General features: G+C 41.9%; 1 protein-coding gene across 5 annotated transcripts in view; it reads left to right on the top strand.

Annotated features, from left to right (window-relative positions):
- The window catches only part of LRP5 (LDL receptor related protein 5), a 161,716-nt gene that overhangs the window by 15,835 nt on the left and 122,860 nt on the right, over window positions 1-23,021 (top strand). The window contains exon 1 of one of the 5 annotated variants that reach the window (XM_080593164.1): window positions 3,399-3,421. The exons of 3 other annotated variants lie outside the window; for them this stretch is intronic. In XM_080593164.1, the coding sequence (XP_080449290.1) occupies window positions 3,415-3,421 (7 nt within the window). In that variant the 5' untranslated portion in view covers window positions 3,399-3,414. Of the gene's footprint in view, window positions 1-3,398; window positions 3,422-4,061; window positions 4,347-23,021 lie in introns of those variants that run through there. One more of the 5 variants, XM_080593165.1, reaches the window with a different exon arrangement.

Genomic DNA, 23,021 nt, shown 5'->3' with positions numbered 1-23,021 from the left:
AAAAAAACCCACTGAACTATTTTTATGTTTTCATAACTTTTTATGGTGACATGTTTCTCCTCCTCAGGCAGTGTCAGCCCCTCTGTTCCTGAGGCTGCTGGCCAGCAGGAGGCTTTGGGAACAGGCTCTTTACCCTTGCCATCTCACTAACACAGTACGACCTTAACTATTGTTTCAATTAATACTACCAGGATGCCTTTCATACATTTTTCAGTATTAGTGTTCCTCTTGCAAACCTGTCAGCCATCTCTCCTTAAGCTCACTCCTTCCAGGAAGTCTCTATCCCATAGCACTCTGATCTCTTGACTCGCAATGTCTCCAGATTTTCCTGTATTTACATTATTGGCATGTGTGTTCTCTTTGTCTCTTTTGGAGTAAAGCTCTTGGCAGATGGGCCCTGAGTACTGTAGAAGATCTCAAGCACTGGCAAATGCTTAAAGATTGCTATTCTCAGGCTCCTTCCTTCTGTAGTCCCATCTAGATTACTTACAACACTTCTCTTCCTTAAAATATAACTATTTGACAAAATTGACTTTTTTTTTTTTTTCCCAAGCTCCCAGCCCTGTTTAGCTGCCGTAACCTCACTGGGGTCACGACAATGGAAATGGCTGCATTAGAAATGTCAGGGTTGTAATTCCATGCATGGCACTGGAGCCCTGCCTGGGAAGGAAAGTTCTCCAGTTTATACATGTATAATGCACAATGTTCTACAGTTGTATCTATAACGCACACACGCTCTTTCGCTTGGCTGCCTAGGCCCCAAAAGAGTAGCTTTTTTTGATATTTAACCGTAATGCTTTCCTGACCAACCTAAACCTTTTAACCTTTTTCAGTGCTTGAACCCTTATAGCTTTCCCAATAAGCATAACAAGTCATGTATAGAAAACTTAACATAACAAAGTTTGGCTTGCTTTTCGTTGTTAGTTTCATAAGTGTCTTAAAAGAATACAAATCAGAGGCTGAAAGATCACTGGCTTAAACTTAAGTCACACATTTTTATGTCTGTATGACAGATTCTTGCTGGCTTAACTGTTCAGTTCATGTTATAGTTTATCTGGGAAGGGGGAAGAAATAATAAACTGGCAATGTTTAAAAAAAAAAGTTGGGTTGATGAGATATTTTGGGGAGTATTTGCTCTGAACAAGATCTGCCTCTACTACTGTGCAATGCCAGGGAAACTGCATGATGTAAACAAATGTGTACATCTTATGGTCTTTTTTTCTAGGGATTAGGAAGTAATAATGATAATGCTCTTTTACCATGTCAGGCAGCTTAATTAGTGGCAGTGCAGCTTTTTAGTTCTAAACGTCCAATGACTTTTTTCAAAGCAGTGCCTAAAAGTCCTGTGCAACCTCAGACCTGGCTTGGACTGTGATGGTATCTGCAGGGAATGATGGTCTGAACTGGCAAGACAGATAAAGGAAGAGGAAAAAATTTACCATGTGGGCAGAATATGAGCAACTGATGTTGTGGGAGCCACCGAGTGGTGCCTATAGAGTCTGATGGATGGACGTGAAGACAAAGCCCAGGTTTTCTGAAGCATGTCATCGTGAGTCCATAACCACACCCAACCCTTGCAAAGATTTCTTCAGATGTCTTCTCAGTAGGTGTAATCTTAACTACTGTTGTATACATGCTATCCTCCTTGCATCTAGTTTTTGGAGGAGATGAGGGAACCTGCATCTAGATGATATTTTCCTCAGTCATTTCTTACTTATTCTAGATTACCTATACACATTTTCTCTTGTGATAAAGGGTGAGAAGGACTAAGAGTCTCTACATAATTTTAGTTTGTGGCTGCTTTCTGTCCAAAAGGTGGGTGAGGAAGTATGAAGAAGTGTATCTGAGACACTGGAAAAGGAAAGTGATTCTGTTTTATGGTCTTAGAAGTAGTGAAGGAAAATGTCGTCTTATTATTATTTTCTGTTCACTTTGCATTCTTTTTGCAAAACCACAGAATATCCTCAACAGATTTGGATCTAGTGACTTTGTATTCAATAAACAGTGCTGCCCCAGAGGAATAAAGATGCATGTCTTGGTACTGATATTCACCATAAAATAAACCTGTGTGTCATTTATAAGGCAGTAAATTTACTTTAGGGGCTTCTGCAGTTGTCATTAAGTGTTTAGCTCTACAGGAGCTCAGACAGCTCTGGCAGCTGGGAGAGAAGGATGCTGTAAACTAGGGTAGGAGGGAGAAATCCAGGAGGAGTAAATACATAGAAAGCATTTAAAGCAATTCAGTCAAGCCAAGTTTTCCAGCTGTGGTGGGATGGCTAGGCTACCCCGAAGGACATCCCTCAGAGTTCACATACAGCTGGGCTCTTTGTTTTCCCTTCTATGCCTCTGCACTTCCCTCCTTTCTCCGTCAGGGATGACCACAATGGCAGAATGCAAGAACTGGCCTGCTTGCAACTTCGAGGGGGAGTGCCGGGCTTGCAGCCTGCATTCCTCCTCTTCCTTCTTCCTATAGCCAGGCCCCAAACCTGCTGCAGCTTCCTTTACACTATGTGGACAGAATGAAAGGAAAACTATTCCCCCTGCCCCTTTCATGAACGGAGAAACTGACGAAATGCTAGACTGTGACTTACCCAGGGGGTTACTCAATGCCTTGTTTCACCTAGGTTTTCTTGGCTCTGTTCTTGGAGTCCTACTTGAGTACTGTGCGCATGCAACCTTCTCTGAAAGGAGTGCCTCTTCTATTAAGGAAAAGAAAAAAAAAAAAGTGTAACACCATGTTGTTGCTATCCCAATAAGGTATTTTTAACCTGTTTTTCACTTCCTCACAAATGTATGTGTCTGATATTTCAGGAATGTCACAGCTTTGCTCTCCCTGGTTTTGCTGGAGGAATTCTTGCAGGGCTGGCAAAAAGGTGGGAGGCAGCTTTCTCAGCACACAGGTCAGACTTCCTTTTGGAGTTGTCCAAATTTAATTTTCTCCCCAAACCCCAACAACATATTAGCTGAGGTTAAAATGGCATCTTCCAGGTTGGAGGAATACTTCATTCCTCCTGACTGCTACTAGATTTGCCAGCACTTTAGGTAACAATATCTTTTAGCAGAAGTGTTATTGTCAAAGCCCCCCAAAAAGCATTCTGGTAAGACTTGTTTTTTCCCCTAGTTGCTTACCTCTATAGCCTGGTCTCTCTCCCCTTTGCTTTAGCTTTAAGTCTGCCACCCAATCTGTTAATTGAGGTAGGCTGATTCAGGAAGGAAAGGGGGTACCAAGCGAGAATACTCTCTAAAAAGAAACGTTAATTTTATTCAAACATCTTATTCCAGCTCCGTGCTACTGTGAAGAATGAACTTCCACATGGCATGAAACTCTGCAGTTTATGTCTGTGAATAGTCCTCTAGTGTTGCTGCGTGGCTCCAATTGGTCACCGATGGATCTTTCTAGTCTACACAGTTCTTATGGCAGGTACCTTCCTCTGGAAAACATGTTTTCTGTTGAAATCTCTGTCTAAATCCAGTCAGTGCCATCTTTATCTCTTTTAGCCTCTACTTTTCTATAACATGTTTCTGCCCCTTTCATGTTGGTAATGCGTTTATATGAACAGGGAGCACATTTAACAGGGAAAAAGCAACAAAACATTGTTGCTGAAAAGTGCCTTTCTTTGAGAAGTAAGGTAGATGAGAAGTGTTTTCAGAAAATATTTTGGTGAGAAGAAAACGCTAAATTCCCCCTCACAGAAGCAGGCACCCACCTTTTTTCCTGGAGACAGGTAAAGGAGTGCACATCTGCGCACTGAACTTCTACATCAGTTGCAGAAACGTTTCTTTACAAACATGGGGCAAACAACTTTTCCTGACCCTTCCTGTGTCCCCCTTGCAACCTCCTGGCTGGTTTTAGAGTAAGTGTTCCAGAAAGAACAGGGAAAGAGGAAGGAGGGAAGGAAGGGAAGAAGGGAGGAAAAGAAGGAAGAAGTAAAGAAGAAAAGAGGGAAGAAGGAAAGAAAACACCCCTAACTCCCCCACCACCAGACTCAAAGAAAGAACCGCCCCAACAGCCCCCCAGAGCCAGGACTCCACCCGCATCCACGGGCTCGGGGCCTGGGCCGCTCCCCCCGGCGTGGGGCGGCCGGGCTCGGGGCTCCTCCCCGGCTGCGAGCAGGAGGAGGCGGAGGAGGAGAAGGAGGAGGAGGAGGGTCGTCTCCAGCGCCTCCTCCCTTGCCCGCCTCCCTCCACGCCGAGCGCAGCGCCCCGAGCATGGAGCCTGCCTGAGACGCTCCGGCGGCTGCTGCTGCGGCACAACATGGAGGCGGCGGCGCCGCCGCCGCTCCTGCTGCTGCTGCTGCGCCTCCTGGCCGCCTCCCTGCTTCGCTGCCAGCCCGGCCCGGCCGAGGGTGAGTTCTCCTGGGCGCCACGGGGCCCGTGGGGGCGGCGGTGGGGGGGAGCCTCAGCCCCTTTTGTTGTAGGACTTCGCCAAACTTATCCCCCCCCCCCCTTCCCTCCCGGGATGTGGACGGGATGGGGTGAATGGGGTGAGAGGGGGTTTTGGTGGGGGGTACGTGGACGGGATTTGGGGTGAGAGGGGTTTTGGTGTGGGGGTGCTTGTGCCACGGGTTGCTATTCCTGCTCCTAACCCCTCTTTGCTCCCCCTAAAGGCACGTGTGTGGTGGGGAGGGGGGGGTCTTCTTTCTGCACCCCCTCGGGACACGTCCTTGGGGTCCGAGGGTATTTTCCCTCCGGGGCAGAGGGGGGGAACTATGGTGAACTCGTAGGGTTGCAAAAAAAAAAAAAAAAACAACAAAAAAAACCCCACAGAAGTCGTGCCCCCAGAAAAACCCCAACCCACCCTGCGCCGTGCTTCTTCCGCGGTCCCAGCCGCGGATTTCTGCGGGGTTTGGGGAAGCTGGTGTCGGGTGTCGCTCCCAGGCGGAATCGAACCTCTTGGCACGGCTGCCAAAGGGGGTGGGAGGAAGGCGAGGGCCCCCCCGCAGCCCCCCCGACTCCGTTTGTCAGGCTGTGGGCGGGCTGGGGGGCTGCCACGCGTGGGCCCCGGCTCCGCCGAGCCCGGTTTGCTTCCCCGTTCCGACCCAGCTTGCTGACCTGGGCACCCAGGTTGCTGGTACCTTGCTCTTTGCAGTGATCCACAACACTGTTTTGAAGTAAAAGTGCTCCCACTTAAAAAATAAAATAAAATAAAATAAACGAAGGCTGCCTTCTGTCAGCAACATTCTTGGGGAAGGGTCTGGGGGTTGTTCCTCTCCTCTCCTTTTTCTCGCTGCTTCAGTCCCGCATTCGTAACATCCTCCGCTGGGAGACTTCTGGCTTCTTGCTGCTGCATCTGGCCCGCCTGGATCCGTCAGCTCCCTTGGATCCATCACCTGAGCGCTTTAGCAAGCTGAAGCCTAATTGTTGCAATTTCCTAGGCAGTTTAGAAAACTCAGCAGCGCGGCCAAGGCTGGCAGAACATCACCTCAGGGCCTTTTTTATGAGGCCACCCACCTTTAGAAACCATCTGTAATTATTAGAACTGTCATTTAGAGCAGGAGAACTGACCGTTTTCTGCTGGCATCGTTGCTCGCTGTTTTTAGTTGGAACTGTATGCAGGTGTATGCTGTGCCTTGCTTATTCTGCCATAATTATAGGAAAGAGATGTCCTTTGCATCTCAGACGGAACCTTCTTTATCTATACATATCGCCCTGGTCTTTTAAAAATGTTTCAGAAAACCTGAAGTGTGACTTGTTCCATTCTGAGTATTTCTGTTTGTGTGAAGATGTTCAAGTTCCTACTCGAGTGAATTCAGCTATGTAGCTTTAGGAAGAGCGAAAAAAAAAATAACTTTTAGGGAGTCTTAAATGGAGAGAGAACAGGCTGATAGTGCTCCTTGAGGGTTTCCACCCATTTACTTGTCGGTGTTACGGACTCTAATCGAAAGGAGTATTTTAAAAAGGAGATAAGTTTGCTTTTGGAACTCTTAAGGAAGAAATGTAATGCAGTTCACAGTAAGACTAAGAAATACGTTGTAACTTGAAGGTTGGATTTGATTCACCTCGTATTAGAGCCAGTGATTCTTTTAATATAGTATATATTCTGTATCAACAATCACCTTCCTGAAAAATGTGTGGAAAAACTCCTCTACAAATGTGCTGGTTTTTAGTAATTAGCTGAAGAGTCTTGGTTATAAATCTTAGTGACATTGCTTTTGTTCTGAGTACTTAGTAGGAAGGTATGTGATTCTTTGTTAGGTTGGTCTAGATGGTGCTTTTAAGGACAGCTCATCTGTCCTTTTGGAAAGAGCATGAATGTACTATGAGGGGCTCCCCACGTTTTCAGTTGAGTAGTCTTGGTTATCAGTATGTTCTGTATTTGTAGACTGCAAAATGTCAGAGAGGTGTAATATGTACTGTATTTTCACCTTCCAGACATGTTCATAAAGCTGTGATTCCTCCAAGTTTGAAGAATTACAGCGTGTTTTTCATGCATGTGAGACAGACCAGCTGTAAACAATCTGAAGAGGCTCGTGCTTTCTGTTTCCATTCCTGAGAATCGAAGCAGATGCCTGACTTTAACGGACTTTTACCTCTTGAAATTATTTTGATGTGCTTATATTACAAATATGTAAATAGATCTCTGCAAGGTGGGGGATGTGTTGGAACTTCTCTAGTGTTAAAGCTTCTGCTAAGTTTAGCGTGTTATAATAGATTCTGAATGCTTTGGCCATGAAATAATTTTTGCTGTGGAGTAATGTCCTTGCTCTGTATGTGGTCGTGTCAGGAGTGGTTTTATTTATGTGGCTTGAAATAGTGATAGTCAAGATGTATGTTATAATGGACTCTGTTTTCACCGAGGTGAGATAAAATGATCATTGCATTTATTGCTTCCTTGAAGGGGGGTTCATTTGCCTGTTGAAGTATTCAGGAACAGGATAACTATAGCAATTACATGTTTGTTGTTTTTCATTTTTTCTGAAAATATTTTAAGTTCTGAATGCTTAATACTGTATAGCAGATGTTTTATGTGTGGCTCTCGAAACCTAAAAGCATTTGAAATAATTCTTGCTAAGAAGTTATCTTAAGCAAAAATTGCTCTTAAACTCACAGGAACTTGGTTAGCTGTTGTTTGTGGTATACTAGAATGCTTGACAAAATTGTGAGACTATATCATAATTTTCTTTAATGGAATGATTATTTGCCTAACATTAAGAAAAGCAAGATAAGGAAAGCTGAACAGAGAAATGTGTGGGTGATTTACAAAAGTTTGAAACCAGGGATGCAGTGTGAAATAAAAAGTGCAGTTGAGCACAGCACTAAGATGGCTTTTAATTCATAGTGCTTTTCTTGAGATAAGCTGAAAGTAATGAAACTTATCACTCTGCTTAAACACAGAACACAGCAAGATAGAACATGTGCTACTTTTATGACGAGGGAATGTGCTACGTAGGAGTCCCTACAACTTCAGAACTGTTTCAGTCAGCCTGTCGCTGGTTTCGGTAGCTATTTTCCTAGTAGCTACTACTAGCATGGTGTGAGGGTTTGTCACAAATTATGGTCGTCAATCCGCTGAACTAGTGAAGAAATGCTGGAACTTCAGACTAACTATGAAATTTAAGTTCATGTTTTCAGAGCGCTGCTGCTTCTCTGTCCAGACACAAAGGTTTCACTCTCTTTTTGGTATGGTGTTTGAATTCATTCGTTAGTTCTGGATGCTTTAAATTTACTCTTGTGGTAGATGTTTACATAATACATATATCAGTTTGACACACAAGGTTAATACTGTAGAAGAGTGAATGTATTTCATCAAAATTTGGCCAGTAATGTAAAGTTGAAAGCAGTTGTCCTCTTTTTGTCAAAGCATAAACAGTAATGATAAATCATTCTTCATGATGTTCAGAAATAGCCTTAATGGCAACAGTTCAATTTGTTTAGTTTCATATTAGGTCTGTATTTTTTGTGAACATAGTGTATTGTACGAAAGCAACCTGCCTTGTTGAGGTTGAGAACAATGACTAGGTTTAAATCTATTGTTAGAAAGAAGCTGCGCATTGTAGGTAACTTTTTTCTAAGAAACCCTCTTATTTTTCCCCTTAAATATTTAGCCTAAGAGCTTTTAAACATCCAAAATATTTGACTTTTTTTCAGTACAGAATTTCTTCTGCGAGTTGGTATGGCTGAGAAAAAACACAGTATTAAGAATACTTGAAGGAAATTGTTGTTATTTTTTTGCTTGGGATCTCTGTGAATAGGTATACTCGAATAGGTATCAACCTGATCCTTGAGAGATGAGTGGCAGTGGAATAAGTATCCTCCAAATTTATGGCATAGGCGAGCAGCAGTGCAATTCTACTAAGCACAGTAGAGTTGGCGTTTTGTTTAGAAATTTGAGGCAAGTGGATTGTTTTCCTTTTTCGTTACTTTTTCTGTCAGAATGTGCCCAGCAACACTGCGAGTTCACTTAGGGCATGACCAAGTAATGAGAATATAGGCTGGGGACACTGGCTGGTCAAAGCCCCATGCTGTTGGACACTTGGGACGTTGTGAAGAAGTCAGAGATGTGCCATCTGACAGTGCACATCTGGGACTTCTGAACTAGAAAAACACTTCTGGAGAGCCCTATGCTCATTAAGTTAGGCCGTGGAATGTATCCTAATAGAGTTAAAGGATATTTTGAGCAGTATTTGAGATTGTGGGAGATAAAACTGTTGTTGGTGAGAGGAAGAGAGAAAAGTGGAAGTATGCCCCAGAGGGTATTGTTCAGTACAGTTTTTCGTTAGGAGTTTATGGGCCAACAATTCTTTTGGTTCCTTCTCTCTCTTGGAAAAAAAATAGGATGTGGAACTCACCAATGTTTCATCTCTGCGGTTTTTGCTTACTAAAGAATAGATGGAAACTATCTGTCAAGCCACAAACTTCCACTGAGATGTTCCAAGGAGTTTAAGGAATGGGTGATGTATTGGTAAGGGTGCTGAGGGTCCATGTAATAAACAGGATTTTTAATTTAGCTGTTGATTGCTTCGCTCTTACTTGACTTGTGCTTTACCTGCCAGCACAGGCAGATGTAAGGCTGTTGTTTTATATTAATTGTAAATCCATGGGTGACTCTTGCAAGGACAGAAATAAATTCAGACGTTAGGATTTAATTGGTTAGTTTGTTGTGGATAATAAAATGGTTAAAGCAACCAAAACGACTTTTAAACAAACAAATAACTTCTGTGATTGTGTTGCATTAAATTAGCTGAAAGGGGACAGTCTTATATTCAGGCAGGCCTGTTGGGAATAAGAATATATCAAACAATATTTAAAAATATATCATCAGCTACAGGTATTGTTTCATTTCTCACAGGTCAGTGTGCTGACAGCAGATGCAATAGCAAGTTCCCACTGCAGTTGTGAATGGTCTGAGACCATCAAATATTTGTATATGTATTTTAAAGTGCCCCTGCTTAATAATGTAGTTGTTGAATACCATTTGGCACTTTGGGTTTCTGAAGTGCATTAGATAATTCTGAATATTCTGCTAGCATAGCATCTATTATTTATTTTTAATACATAAGGAAATTGAGCTTCCCCAGTGTAATTAATTTGGGGGTTCTGTCCTTTCGTTCATAGAGGACCACCACTGGCCTGAGTTTTGTCTGAGGCAGCTGACTCATGGATTATGTAGCTACATTAGGCTCAGTATTTAATATCTTTTTTTATGGTGATCTCAGAGGTTCTCTGCTGCTCTTTCTTTAGGTTGTCATGAGTTTATGTTGACATTAATTTCAGTGTTGTTGCATTGAATCTGATTCATTAATCTAAACATTTTTTTTTGCAAGTGACTTATTACATACGATAATAAAGGTGTTAAATTAGCCTTGAGGGACTCTAGATACTCAGTCTGCAAGAATAGGTTCGATCTGAAGTAGGAGGTGGCTGCAAGTGAAGACAGAAGCTTGGCCTCTTCTTTCTGTGATGTTTGAGGTGTTTTTTTTTATCATTATAATTTAAAAAAAAAAAAAAAAGCCGGAGTGTGAAGGAAACACTGTCTACATAGTGTTTCCAAACCTCTTGGCTGAGGAAGATCGGCTGATTGAGTGGACCTGCTGAGTTAGTTTCTTGTTTTTTGTGTTTGGGGACCGGATAACATCTACAAAATCATGCTGCAGTGATGCTCATTTTCTTTTCTACTCTTCTGTGCTGTTTTAACTAAACCAAAGAGAAAAGGAGTAGAGAATGTGAGAAAATTTGATGGTACAATGCTGCTATAACTTATGAACTTTTGAGATGTCATTTTAGAACTTCTACAGGATGTTGTATTGAGAGTTCGTCTTCAGTCCTGTGCTCCAGGTTTTGAATTGGGCACAAGTTATGCTGAACGGCAGGAATCCACTTAAATCCTTATCAATAACTTCAACGTACCTTCTGTGCAGATTTCAGTTTCACTTGGATTCGATTCATGAATACTTTGTCCAGCACTTGTACTTCTATTGGTTTTCATTTTGCATGAACGCATTCTTTCTGGTTGTTGTTGTTGTTGTTGTTTGTTTGTTCCAAATTAAAACTCTCCTAGCTGGAATTCAGAGGGTAGAAAAATGTTCAGAAGACCAGAAATGTAATTCGAAGTTAATTTTTATGCAAAATTTCATGCTATAGAGTATGGCTGTCAAGAAAGTTGTTTCCTGCAATATCGTTGTAAATTGAAAAATGTAACCCTAAGCTTGACAGGTGTACTTGTCTTTATATGAATTAAAAACAAAAAAACCCAACATGAGTGCCTAACTGACAATGTATCTTGTGGATCAGCTGAACAAAATGTCTTTGTGATAACTTGTATTGCTTCAAATTATCCAGTGCATAGGATATCCTGACCTTAAACTTCTGTGCCAGTGTACTCCACTGCATGCCCCACTTCTGCCAGGCTGTTTTCTCTAAGTGGTTCTTAAAGATGTGGGTTTGACCTTCTGTGAGAGAAAAAGTGAAAAAAGTGAACTTTCTGTGACAGCGGTGTTCTGCAGTATCACATTTTTATGTTGTTGTGTGCTGCTGGAGGAAGGAGCTGGGCTGCGCGTGCTGCGGGTGTTTTGCAGGTTTCCTTCCCTGGCGCATCTCTGTGAGCTTTTTTCCTTTCCGGAGTAGCTGGCATATGCCACCTAAAGCTTAATTTCTTTGTAGCGTGTTACATTTCTTTTTAGACTTCTTTATTTGTATTTGTTTTTCCTTTCATTATAAAGGAATTTAAAAAGCAAGAGTTTGGCTTTTGGATAACAAGCTGTCTAATGATGGTGAATAATTCAGAAGGAATGGAACGTTATGAGATTTATTACCTGATGTGTAACTATAGGGGATGTCTGCATAATATACTTAAGCTAAAAGTGCTAAGACAGACCATTAATACAAAAGCCAGAATGCTGTTTCTTGAACTTTTTAAAAGAGCAGAATTTAAATTAAAAAAAAAGAATCCTTTGTTTTATAGACGGTGTCACCTTTGACCGCTGAATCATAAATTACCCAGTGTAATACGTTGCGACTGATATGCATTTATTGTGCAAATTTTGCCTTGGTTTAAAGTTGCTTTGGAGGCTTTCTTTCATACGTAACTTCAGTTATTTCAGGTAAAGTGTGGCCTATTTATGAGTTTGAACCCATTTAAGGAAGGTCACTCGGGCCACAGAATTACCTGTTTTCTCTATCACACTTCAGTGTCATTTTAGTCATTGAAAATTTTCTGATTCTGGATCAGTTGAGAAGTTCAGATTAGAGCTGCCTTCCTACCTCAATGAATTTTGACGTAGTTTCTCATATAAATAGTGTTTTTTTCTTTAGATTTTTCTTGTTGCTTCCTCTACTTGAGCATTGGAAGCTTGAAGTATGTGTTTAAACTTTTTTTTTAGGGGAAAATGCATTAACAGCAGAAAATGGTACTGGTAACTTACCTGGATGTGTGTTTTGCAAAATCTATGAAAGCAAATTAAACTGCTATGTTAGAGTTCACATTCCCAAGTCAGAGCCAAGAGGATGGAAATGCACATGGGCAGCGTTTTCCACATACAGGGTCTACGCAGCTGTGGATGGTTTGGAAAAAAAAAAAAAGAAAAAAAACACTATACATTTTCTGAGTCTTCAATAGTCGAGTGAAAGAAATCTGTACTATGGAGAATTTTTGTCTGTCTGGGTTTTCACAGCTTGTTTTTACTATCTGGGTAAAGCTAAGACTTACTTATCCATGCTGTCAAACTCAGTTTGCAGGTGTTCAAGTGCTAGAAAGTATATACTCAGAAACAGTTCAACATCTGGACTGATTTAGGCAAACTGCATGGTGAGATTTAGGTAGGGTGTGGCTATTGCAGGCAAAACCGTAGCGAAGTCTCAATAAATCGAACTTGGATCACTTGCAAGTCTTTCCCTTTTGCCTTTCTCAAAACCTGCGTGAACCTAAATATTCATCTCATCAAAACTTTCTTTATAACCCCCTTCTACCCCACCCCAAACCACAAAGCCCCACTACACTAGGTGGCAGCTCTGACTTGGGAACTTGTGTACAGAAGGAGAGTGTTTTCTATGATGCCATTAAAAGCTGTGTTTTTCAATTGCAGAAGTCAGATATGGGACTATGAGAAGAAACAGTGCATGCCATAAGGAGACAGGAAATATTCCTGGAGATTTTTTTTTTTGAACAGAGTAAATCAAACTCTAAGGGAGATGAAAATTTTGGTCAATATTGTAGCTAATGACGTGACTGGAAGAAACGCACACAAAACAGCAAAAAGTTAAGTGAGCATTGGATAATATTTGCAATAAATACACCACTGTCGGGAGGTATTATGGAAGAGTTGCAGACGAACAACTGCAAGAGTGAGCTCTGTAGCTTGCCTGTAGAACTAAGGCGTACCATTTGGACTTTGAATTGTGTGCTCTCAGGAGAAGGACCTGGAGGTGTTGGTTAATGAGAGAAGCTCAATGTGAGCCGGCAAGGTGCACTTGCAGCTCAGAAAGCCTCCCGTACCCTGGGCTGCACCAAAAGCAGCGTGGGCATCAGGGTGAGGGAGGGAATTCTCCTCCTTTCCTCTGCTCTCGTGAAACCCCATCTGGAGCCCTGTGTTCAGCTCTGGGGCCTCTGATATAAGAAGGACATGGATGTATTAGACTGAGTCCAGAGGAGGGCCATGAGGATGATCAGAGGGTTGGAGAAGTAGAAGGCTGGCTGTGAAGAGAGGCCGAGGGAGCTGGGGTTGTTCGGCGTGGAGGAGAGAAGGCCCCGAGGAGACCTCACAGCAGCCTGCCAGTGCCTAAAGGGGGCTGCAAGAGAGCTGGGGAGGGACTCTTTGTCAGGGGGTGTGGTGATAGGACAAGGGGTAGTGGTTTTAAATGGACCGGGGGTGGGTTTAGATTAGCTATAAGGAAGAAATTCTTCACTCAGAGGGTGGTGAGGCCCTTGCGCAGGCTGCCCAGAAGAAGCTGTGGGTGCCCCATTCCTGGAGGTGTTCAAGGCCAGGTGTCTGTTAGTGGCCAGAGACGTGATATACATTGTGATTAATTCTCTCAAGTGTTTTTCATGTCTCTGTTCATTTCCACTGGTCACTACCGTCACATCTGACTGCAAGCAAAAATGAAATGCTCAGCTCTGAAGACTTTTACTTTAAAGGGCAGGGAGTAGGCCATGAAGTTATTGTCGCTACTTCAGAACTTCCCTTCTGCTGTCATAGCAGTAGAAGCCAACACGTTTGCTGGGGGTGAGGGGTGGTAATCCTTCTACTTGAAGGAATCCCAAATGGTTGTGACAAAACGCATATGTTGCATGCCTGCTAACACAGAGGTCATTCTGTTGTTTGCAGATTTCAGTGCTTTAAAGAGCATTCAAGACATTTGTGGAAAGTGAACACGTTTTGCTTGAGCCAGAGGACTGGAAAATGCTTGGATTTTGTTTACTGACTGGTAGTTACTCAGAGTTGAAATGTGCTACCAGATAACTTAATTCCCCAGAGCAGAGACAGATTTGCTCATAGTTCACAGAAGTGCTGACATAGGCAGAAGACATCTCTTACAAGGTCCTGGTGAGCTTATGCTGAAGAACGTACGTGGGGAAGCGTGAGATGTTTGAGAGGGGAATGCATTCCCTGTATGTATGTGTGTGTGAGTGTGTATACAATATGTATGTTTTTATGTGCTTAAATACTTGATTAACCAGTTTCTCCTGCTCTGTTTTTTTTCCTCCATTCTAATGTTTGTGTTATTCAATAACCTTCCATTTCTAAGGGGAAAAAATGCTTTTTTGTGTAGACTTCAACTCCATGTCTTTATACGGGATTTTAAGGAGGAAAGTTTCACAGTTGCTAGGCGTTGCGCTGGAATTCAGTACACCTGGGTTTCTTCTTGGTATTGTTACTGAAGCATGCCCTTAAGTCTGTGAACTTCAGCTTTTCATCTTAGAAAAGGTGAAAGCGATATGTAAATGATCTCTCTGAATGCATCTTGGAGTGCTTTACACGAGAAGCAACTCGGAGTAATCTTTTGCTATACCAATGCGTTTTAAATAACGTTCTAGTAATAAACCTGCTCTATTTGACTGTGTTGTATTAGTCTCTCAGTAAATGGTGTTTCATTAGAAGAAAATGAAGCTGCAAACTAGCAGAACAATAGGGAAAGTGTCCCTGAGAAGGTAGGAAGATGTGTTTTATTAAGCAGAATTGTATACCTGATCAATTTTGTGCAGCTAAATCTTTGATCTTGCATAACCAACACTTTCTAAACCTTTTTCAGTCTTTATTTTATAATTTTTACATGGTGTACCTTTCTCCTGTGTTGGTAGTGTTTCTTCTTAACTTGTAAGCTCTTCTAGGCAGGGATCTTTTGTGTAACTTTTAATTTTACCTGCTTGCTTTCTGCTTTTTTTCCCACTGTCTGAAGAACCACGATTGCTAAAGGCTGTAATGTGTGTAGGTGTGTAATTAAAAACAGTGGTCAAGAGAGCTCTTGGAAACTTGTTGGGTTACTTCTCTAAGTAGGATGATGAGACAGCATCATTGAATGGAAGAAAAACAAAACAAAAAACCACCACCCTCTTTTTTCTGCCAGCTTGAGGAGACTGCTTGCTGTCCCCTTAGCATGTGGTTCTGCTAACATTGTCTGCCCATGGTAGAATTGGTAAAAATGGAGAAGCTGCAACTTATGTTTGAGGATTGCTGTTTGGCATTCAGCCTTGTGCACAGTGGAGAGAAGATGAGTAGGTAGAAGTACTTTACGTTTGTGACCTCTGTTCCAAATCGTCTCTCAACTTGCACGGTCCAAATTAAGGTCTTCATTGTTATCTGCAAAAGATTTAAGTGATCTAGGATTCATTTACCTTGGCGATTATCACCTCAACACATCCAGCCCTTTTCCATACTGCTATAATAATTACAGCTCATGGAAAATAACTCTGGCTGCTGCTCCCCAGGGTGTGGAACTCCTGGCATCTGGAGATAGAGCACATCTGGCGCTGGTCCTCAGAGGCACAACTCAGTCGGCCAGAGCTTCAGAGCTTATTGCATGTGGGGAGTGATGCAAGTGACATGTTTTCTCTGAACAATGGCTATGGGATCTTTGTAAGCATTGGCCTCTCGCCTGGTTATCCTGATTTTTTTTTTTTTCCTGAGGAAGTCTGTGTGCAGTGAGGGAGGATGTGGAGCGCTGTTAAGTTCTTGATACAGCCAGCTCAGTACCTGCAGCCATACTCACTCCTTGGAACTGTAGTTCTTACATATGCGGAAACTGTGTGTAAAGGCTGCTGGGCCCATCCAGAAGGCAGCTGGTAGATCTTGGTAAAGATTCTGGTGTGCGTTTGTGTTTTTCTGATTCTGAGGGTTTTGCGGGGTCAATGTTGTAGGGACATGGAGTTTTCTTTTTAAAGTCGTATACTGTAGTGCACGACTTTGAGGAATGTTCTTGGGACCTGTTTGTATGGATTAAGAGGCTTTTGTAGGGTAACAAAATGTACTTCATTTGAGATGGAATATGCACTCAAAATTTAACAGCTGTTGCAGAATAAATTCCCCAGTAATGCTTTTATTTTAGAATGGTTTCCATACAAAGCTCTGTTAATAAATACTTTATTGTAATTCTTTCTTAGCATTAGCCTTGGAGCTTGTTTCTGCCTACAGGAATTGGGGCTGTATAACAGGTTCATCTATTGAATCTGAGCATCTTCTGGTCACATCATGATATAAACTGATTCATTAGCATGGTTGTCTATAACATAACACCTGTCCATATGATTTCTGACAGCCTGTTAAGACCCTCTTGTCTATGAATGCTAGTTTGTGAGGGAGGATGCCTTCTATGTATCTCTTCTCTTAACACAATGCTAAGAGCCTGCGAGAACATCTTTGGGGCTATGCAGCAAGAGAAGAGCATCTGGACCTGTTTTGCTGAGGTTTGACACTTCTTTGTCATTGCTAGGGGTAGATGGGAGGACTGTTTGAGTGGACAGCAGAAAAACTGATACTTTGCTTTGGAGTCCATGGTGTAGGACAGATACAGTCAAAGCAGTGAACTAGTATGTGGCATGCATTTGTTCTACTTGCAAGCTTTGCTGTTCTTTAATTGCTGCTGAATTCTCCAGATGTTTCTCTTTACTACAGTTCCCCAGCTATTAATTGGGAAGAAGCTGCTTTAGACTTTCTTTCCTATGCTCATTTTGACACTAGCAGCAGTTCCTTTTTTTTGTTATAAATAAAATCTTGGTCTGTGTTGGAAACCAAAATGACTTCAGGTCTCTCTTCCCTGCTGGGTGACTGTCATTGCAGTTGCAAACCACTGTGTTGACAGAACCTCATCATGGACTCAGTAAAACTTGAACGATTGAGAGGTTGTGTACCGGTGCTTAGGAAATGCCTTTGTGTGCTTTACGGAAACTTGGACATCACCAGGCACGTGGAGAGGCTGCAGAGAAAAATACAACTTGACAGCTGCCGTGCTTAGGATTACACCTGTATACAATGCTTTGTCCTGTATAACTTGTCAGCTGCTTCATTGTGAGGCAGAAGTAATGTGTTGGATTCTCCAAGAATATACTTATTTTGTCTGGCAAGGTGAATTTTGAGAACTTTTTTTTAACTGGAGTCTCAGTATGCAAGTATAGCGCATTCAGGCTCAGTGGGAGATGGGAAGCATTACGTGCACACACTTAAGACTGTAAAAAGAAGCTTTAGCACTAGTTTGTTGTTATAAAATCTGAACTAATGTTGGCTGCTTATGAAAAAGAATGGAGTTTGCAGGATTATTTTCCTATTTGAACATCAGCAGGACACAAAACCGATTACTGTGAATATTTGAGCAAGTCATGTTTGCTTAGTGAGCTTGGCAACGTTTCTGTCATTGAAAGTTTAATTTTTTATCCAAGTTCGATTTCAAAACTTTGGCCTCAATCAGGAAGGTGAGGTGGCTGGGAAAAAATATTTTTATTTTTACTTCTATTTTTGGTGTGGATGATGTCAATCGTATATATGGCCAGAAGCGAGTGTTTTATTATCTTTGTTGAGAAAGACTTTTTGAAACGAGTAACGGCAATTTAAATCCAGTCATAAATATTGCGTGTTCCTAAGAGGATGATTGTTCTGGAACATTTACAAATAGATCAGCCTCCAGCAGATAGTATTCTGTGCCGGTCTTTCTCCCAGGTTCTGCTGAGCATATGCCAAACGTATGATCAGACTCTCTGCAAGATGCTACAGATCTTCCAACTTCGATTCCACTTGTTGCACTGGCTTCAGCGATGCATTGCTAAAGCAGTAAAGTTTCCAAAACACTTCTCAGTGTCTGAAACGGCATGAACGTTCTAGTCCTGACAGTGGGAAATTCATGTTAAAAACCTGATCTTAAAGCAAGAATCCGTGAAACTTGTCTATTAGCAACTTCAAAGGCCATCTTTCTGTACAGTTGTAAAATTGGCACCAACAAAAAAGGCTGTGTTTAAATTGTACGCAGAACTCTACATGCAAACCCCAAATAGCACAGAATTTGGATTATCTGCAACTTATAGTTTAGATATTTTTTCCATCTTCCCTGATATTTAAATTGAATTCAACAAGTGCTTCTCTTGTTGCTTCCTAAATGCAGTAGTTTTGTTTGTTTGTTTATTTTAATAAACAATTGAATCAATATTTAGGCATAGATTACTGCAAATGGGGTTGCAACAGTGTCATGCCACTCAGTGGACTAATTTTAAATGTTCTAGACCCTACTGGGAACATTTTCTTAACTAGCTGTGTTGCTTTAAGTCCGAATGAAAAGGAATTTGGTTGCAAAATCCGGCATAGTTTAGGAAGAGGTTGTTTCTAAAGGAGCATTTCGTCCAGTGGTTCTAGTTTAAGCAGCTCCCAGCTTCCATACCGTGACCCATGCAGGGACAGTACAAAAAAGTGTGGTCGCATGGCAAATCAGATTTAGAGGACTGGTTGGGCTGGAAGTAACCTCCTGTTACAAGCATTACCTGCTGGTGTGGGGGATGGTTTTTCCTTGCTGGATTTTTTTTTTTTCTTTCTTCCCCTCCTCCGTCTTTCCCCAGCCAAATCATTTTCCTGTCCTGATTCACAGAAACATGGTAGCATAACATATAGCTTGTGATAGCTGGGGAGCTACTGGGTGAAAAGTAGCCACAAAGATATCTAGGTATATTTGTTCTAGTTTTGGCTGGGATAGTTAGCTGCATTCATAGTAGCTGGTGTGGTGCTCTGTTTTGATGAAAATGATGGTGATAACACGCTGATGTTGCTGAGCAGTTTTTACATGGGCTCGAGGGCTCTTCTGCTTCTCTTCCGCCCTGCCCGTTGGGGAGGCTGGGGGTGCACGGGAGAAGCTGGGAGGGGACAGGGCCAGCACAGCTGACCCAAACTGCCAGAGGGGTGTTCCATGCCATATGGCATCATGCTCATCCATAAAACTGGGGGGTAAAGAAGGAGGAAGGAGGGACGTTTGGAGTGATGGCATTTGTCTTCCCAAGCAACTGTTAGGCACAAGGAGCCCTGCTTTCCTGGAAGTGGCTGAACATCTGCTGCCGGTGGGAAGCAGTGAGTGAATTCCTGATTTTGCTTTGCTTGCATGTGGAGCTTTAGCTTTACCTAGTCATCTCCCTTTTTCTCAGCCCAGTTTTCTTACTTCTACCCTTCGGATTCTTCCACACATCTCACCGTGGAGTGAGTGGGCGGCTGTGAGGTGCTGAGCTGCCTGCCGGTGTTAAACTGCAATAATACTGAACGTCTCCAGACTGCAGGTGCTTCTTTCAGCCACCCAGCCTCTCCCCGATTGACTTCATTTCTTCAGTAATAGTGTGCTGTCTGACGAAGTCCCTGTAAACTAATGCAGAACACAGGTTTTAGGGAGAGTGGAGCATGTCTCTATTTGTATGCACATAGCAAAATTAGAGTATAGAAGTGTTCTACACCTTGGTTTACAGTTTGCTCTAAAGCTGCAGTCATACAGCTGTGATGTGTTATGTTAGTGGTGTTGCTGTCCTGTCTGTGTTGATGGCTTTAAATTGCCAGAGGGTAGATTTAAGTAGGTTACATTCTTCAGTGAAATTCTTCACTCCGGTGGTGGTGAGGCACTGGCACAGGCTGCCCAGAGAAGCTGTGGATGCTCCATCCTCGGAACAGTAAGGTCAGGAACAACATCTGTATGTGGAAGGGTAACCTTAGCTTAGAAATGACCTATGCCAGCTTTGCCAACATCCCTTGGCATCCTTTTGAAATCAGTTTCTGAGAAGTGGAAGGTGGTAGCCTGTATGTAACTCGCCTACCTGATGGGGGAATAAGAGGTGCTGCATTTGCATTGTCAGAGTTCGGGTGGTTGCAAAGCAAAAGCAATCCTTGTACTGCAAGTGCAGTCATGGAGCCATCCATCAGATGTAGTGTTAACAAATACCTGCATACCTGAGAGAGGGGCTGCTTTATGATACTGGGTAAAACATAATTTAAATCAATTTTTCTCTAGTCTAATAAAAATTGTGATAGTGCAAGATCAAGGATTTGATGGGTCTAACTTATTCAGCTTTGAAGGAAGGGTAATGCCACATGTTTCCATGCAATTCAGATGTTATGCAGCCTATGGTGTTTTGTTCTCTGTTCTTTTTTTTTTAAAATCTAAACTCAATGTGTTATTTTTGCAAGTCTTTAATTGTTTGTTCTGCACCTCATTAGCGACAAGAATAGCATCTTGGAGAATCTTCTAAGGAACACAGAAACGGAGCATGTGTTTGCATTTATAGTGTGATGTTATAGAGGGTTAATTGTATGGATTAACTGTTATGCAGGAGCAGATAGACGTTCTCTTCTTTGATGTTGTGTTGTTCTGTGGTGTGCTTGGACAATTACTGCATGAGATGAAATTTCTAGTTTGAAGGCTTCAACTTAAGTAGCCTTAAGAAATGTTTGGTGTCATTTGATGTCAAGTCTTACAACCATATGAAGTGTATACGCACACATACATTTATATATATAAAGATAGGCACTCCAGGGTTTCATAAAGGAGGCAACATAATGCTGTAATCAGTGGAGCACATGCTTTTGAGAGATTTTAGATACCCTAACTGCCTCCAAGTAAAACGTAAGATGTTTTTCACGTGTTGAGAACGGAGAGGAAATAAAATGCATCTTCTTGCTCCAGTGCTTTGTGGTGCAATTATTAAGAAGAGGAGGTGGCCCAATGGTAATGACTTAGAGTTACTGGTTCCTCAGTGACTCGTAGAAAACGAGTTGGTAGTTCTGAATCTCATTCCTGCTGAATCGGTAGGTGTTTCTCACAATGCTGCTCTATGGTACAAGTAGTAGTGTCAGCAAAGGGAGCAACAACAAACAACAACAAAAAACACAAACACCCAACCTGAATTGTCCTTGAAGGTGATTTACTTGTCACCTAGCTAAGGTCTGTTAACAGCAAGGTTGGCCTGTATTGCACATGGTATTTACTAGAAGACTGACGTAAACAGGGAATTCGGTGTTTCAAGTTCACTTAGTAAAGGAGAAAGAAATCTTCATTTCTTTTTAAATCTTCATTGATTTATTTTTGCACTAGATGAGCTTGATAAGGGAATTATTCCTTTTCACTTTGTACTGCTTTTGCTCTTCGTGTAATGTTGCAATACTTTCTGCCAGTAGAAAGCGAAGGTTGCCCTAACTCCGAGCAAGTATTTGGTTACAGATCGAGGTGCCTAAGTTTAGTATAGAAGCAAAGGACTTCTGTCAGCTCTGCTTCAAGTTTGTGCTTGTTTGTGTGGGCTGGGATTTTTTTATTTGCTTTTTTGTTTTTGTTCTCAGGAGAAAGCTGAGTTTCATAAAAAGCAAGTGCTTCTGTGGTCTAGTTTACATCTAATTTTTGGGGAAGGTAGGTTTTTCCTTTAGTTTAGCCTTCTCTCTGACAATGCTGCAGAGGCGGAGTGAGTGCAGACAGAGCGTTCAATTTTCTTGCAATTCACTAATGAATTTTAAGGTGTCTTTTGTGCTGTTGTTTTTTTTAAAAATTATTCACATAAAGCTTACGTTTGGGTCAAAATACTTTTTAAAGAAGTTTTCCCCCTTTAGTATGTAGGAAGAACAGCCCTTCTCCTCTGTATGTAAATGTGTGGGTTAAACTGGGTTTGTAAAACCCCATTGTTTTTTAGGAGGGTAGGTGTTTGCTTCTGTATTTGGTCATTGTAGGTCATACCTGGAGGGAGTTACTTAAATGTAGTCATTTCTTGCGTATATTTATGTTTATTAACAATCCACTGCAGGGGATTCTTTAGAAAAGGTAAAATGCAGTTGTTAAATGGTAATGATGTCCTAGTGTCTGGCATGATGCCTGTGCCACACGTGTCACATTTTTGGATTGGAAGTGTGATTTTGGGTTGTGGGCCCATAGCTTTTTGTATTAAGTGGCATGCAGTGTGTTTTATGTTTAAAAAAAAAAAAGTATACTGCGGAGCGCAGAATCCATGGTATTGCAACTCCAAAACAGTCTGCAACAACTGGAAATGGAAGAAGTTTCCTGGTTCAGCTCCTGAATCATAGCAGTGTGTTTTTTTTTTTTTCTTTTTCTAAGCTATAGCACGTAGTTGGGAATGTTTGCAGAATGGTGCTTGGTGGTTGTTTGTAAAAGTAGTGGATGTTTCCCAGACACAAAGGGAGCTTGCTTCCTGCTCTGAAAGGCATGCAGTCCAAAGTCGTGTCTGCGGTGCTGAAACAGGTGTAGTTGTTACGCCGGGAGAGCAATCCTGCTGTAAAAATCCAGATAGAGGGAGTCAATGTGGCTCCATGTAGCTGATGAAATCTCAGGTGAGGAGTGTCACTGGCTTTTCACTTGATGTAAAAGTTTCCTTTTCTCTGCTGGCATTTTAAAATTGAAATAGCGTCTTACTCAATGCGTCTTACTCAGAGCATATTAACTCCCTGTCAGTGTAATAATTACATCTTTAGCAAGGAGGGCACAGCCAAATAGTGAAAATGAAGGGGAGAGGAAAGGGATACAGTGCACAAAACAGTATAATCAGATCACTGACAGCAACACATTGTTTGAGTTGGCTTTGTTTTAGTATAAACAAATGCATTTTGCTCTGCCCTCCATGCTGCTGCTTCCTTGTGTAATGCTCATAGGCTTGCACCCTTCCTTCTGCAGAAATAAGGGGTAGTTAGAGCATTAAATGAAATAATAAAAAACAAATAAGCTTCCCCCCCCCCCCCCCCCCCGCGATGTGTTTTGTCACCTGTGTTCTTTGAGCAGATTCAGAATTTGTATACTTAAATTATTTGTGGTGGAAACTGTGTTCCTGTTCCTCTCCCTGTCATTCCAGCAGTGTGCTGCTTGTATCTTTGGTCTTCTGATTTTGCAGATGAGCCAGCTGTCTTTTGATTCCCAAAATGGCAGCCTGTATCTTCATTTTTCTTTGATCTGACACTGGCTTTTTTTTATTTTTTCCCCCTCTATTCGAAACAACTGACTGTAGCATAGCCCCAGAGTTTTCTTTTGGCACTTAAATTTGCTGAAATTGGAGAGGAGAGAGATGGAAAAATCTTCAGTCGCATTTCTCCGGATGTTTTGTACATCAGGAGTCCAGTCCATTATTTGCAGTACACCTTGTCTAGACT

This window comes from Anser brachyrhynchus (assembly GCF_964034855.1).
Source record: "Anser brachyrhynchus genome assembly, chromosome: 5".
NCBI lineage: Eukaryota > Metazoa > Chordata > Aves > Anseriformes > Anatidae > Anser > Anser brachyrhynchus.
Note: the sequence above shows the minus strand (reverse complement) of the source record. Positions and strands in the feature narration are given on the sequence as shown.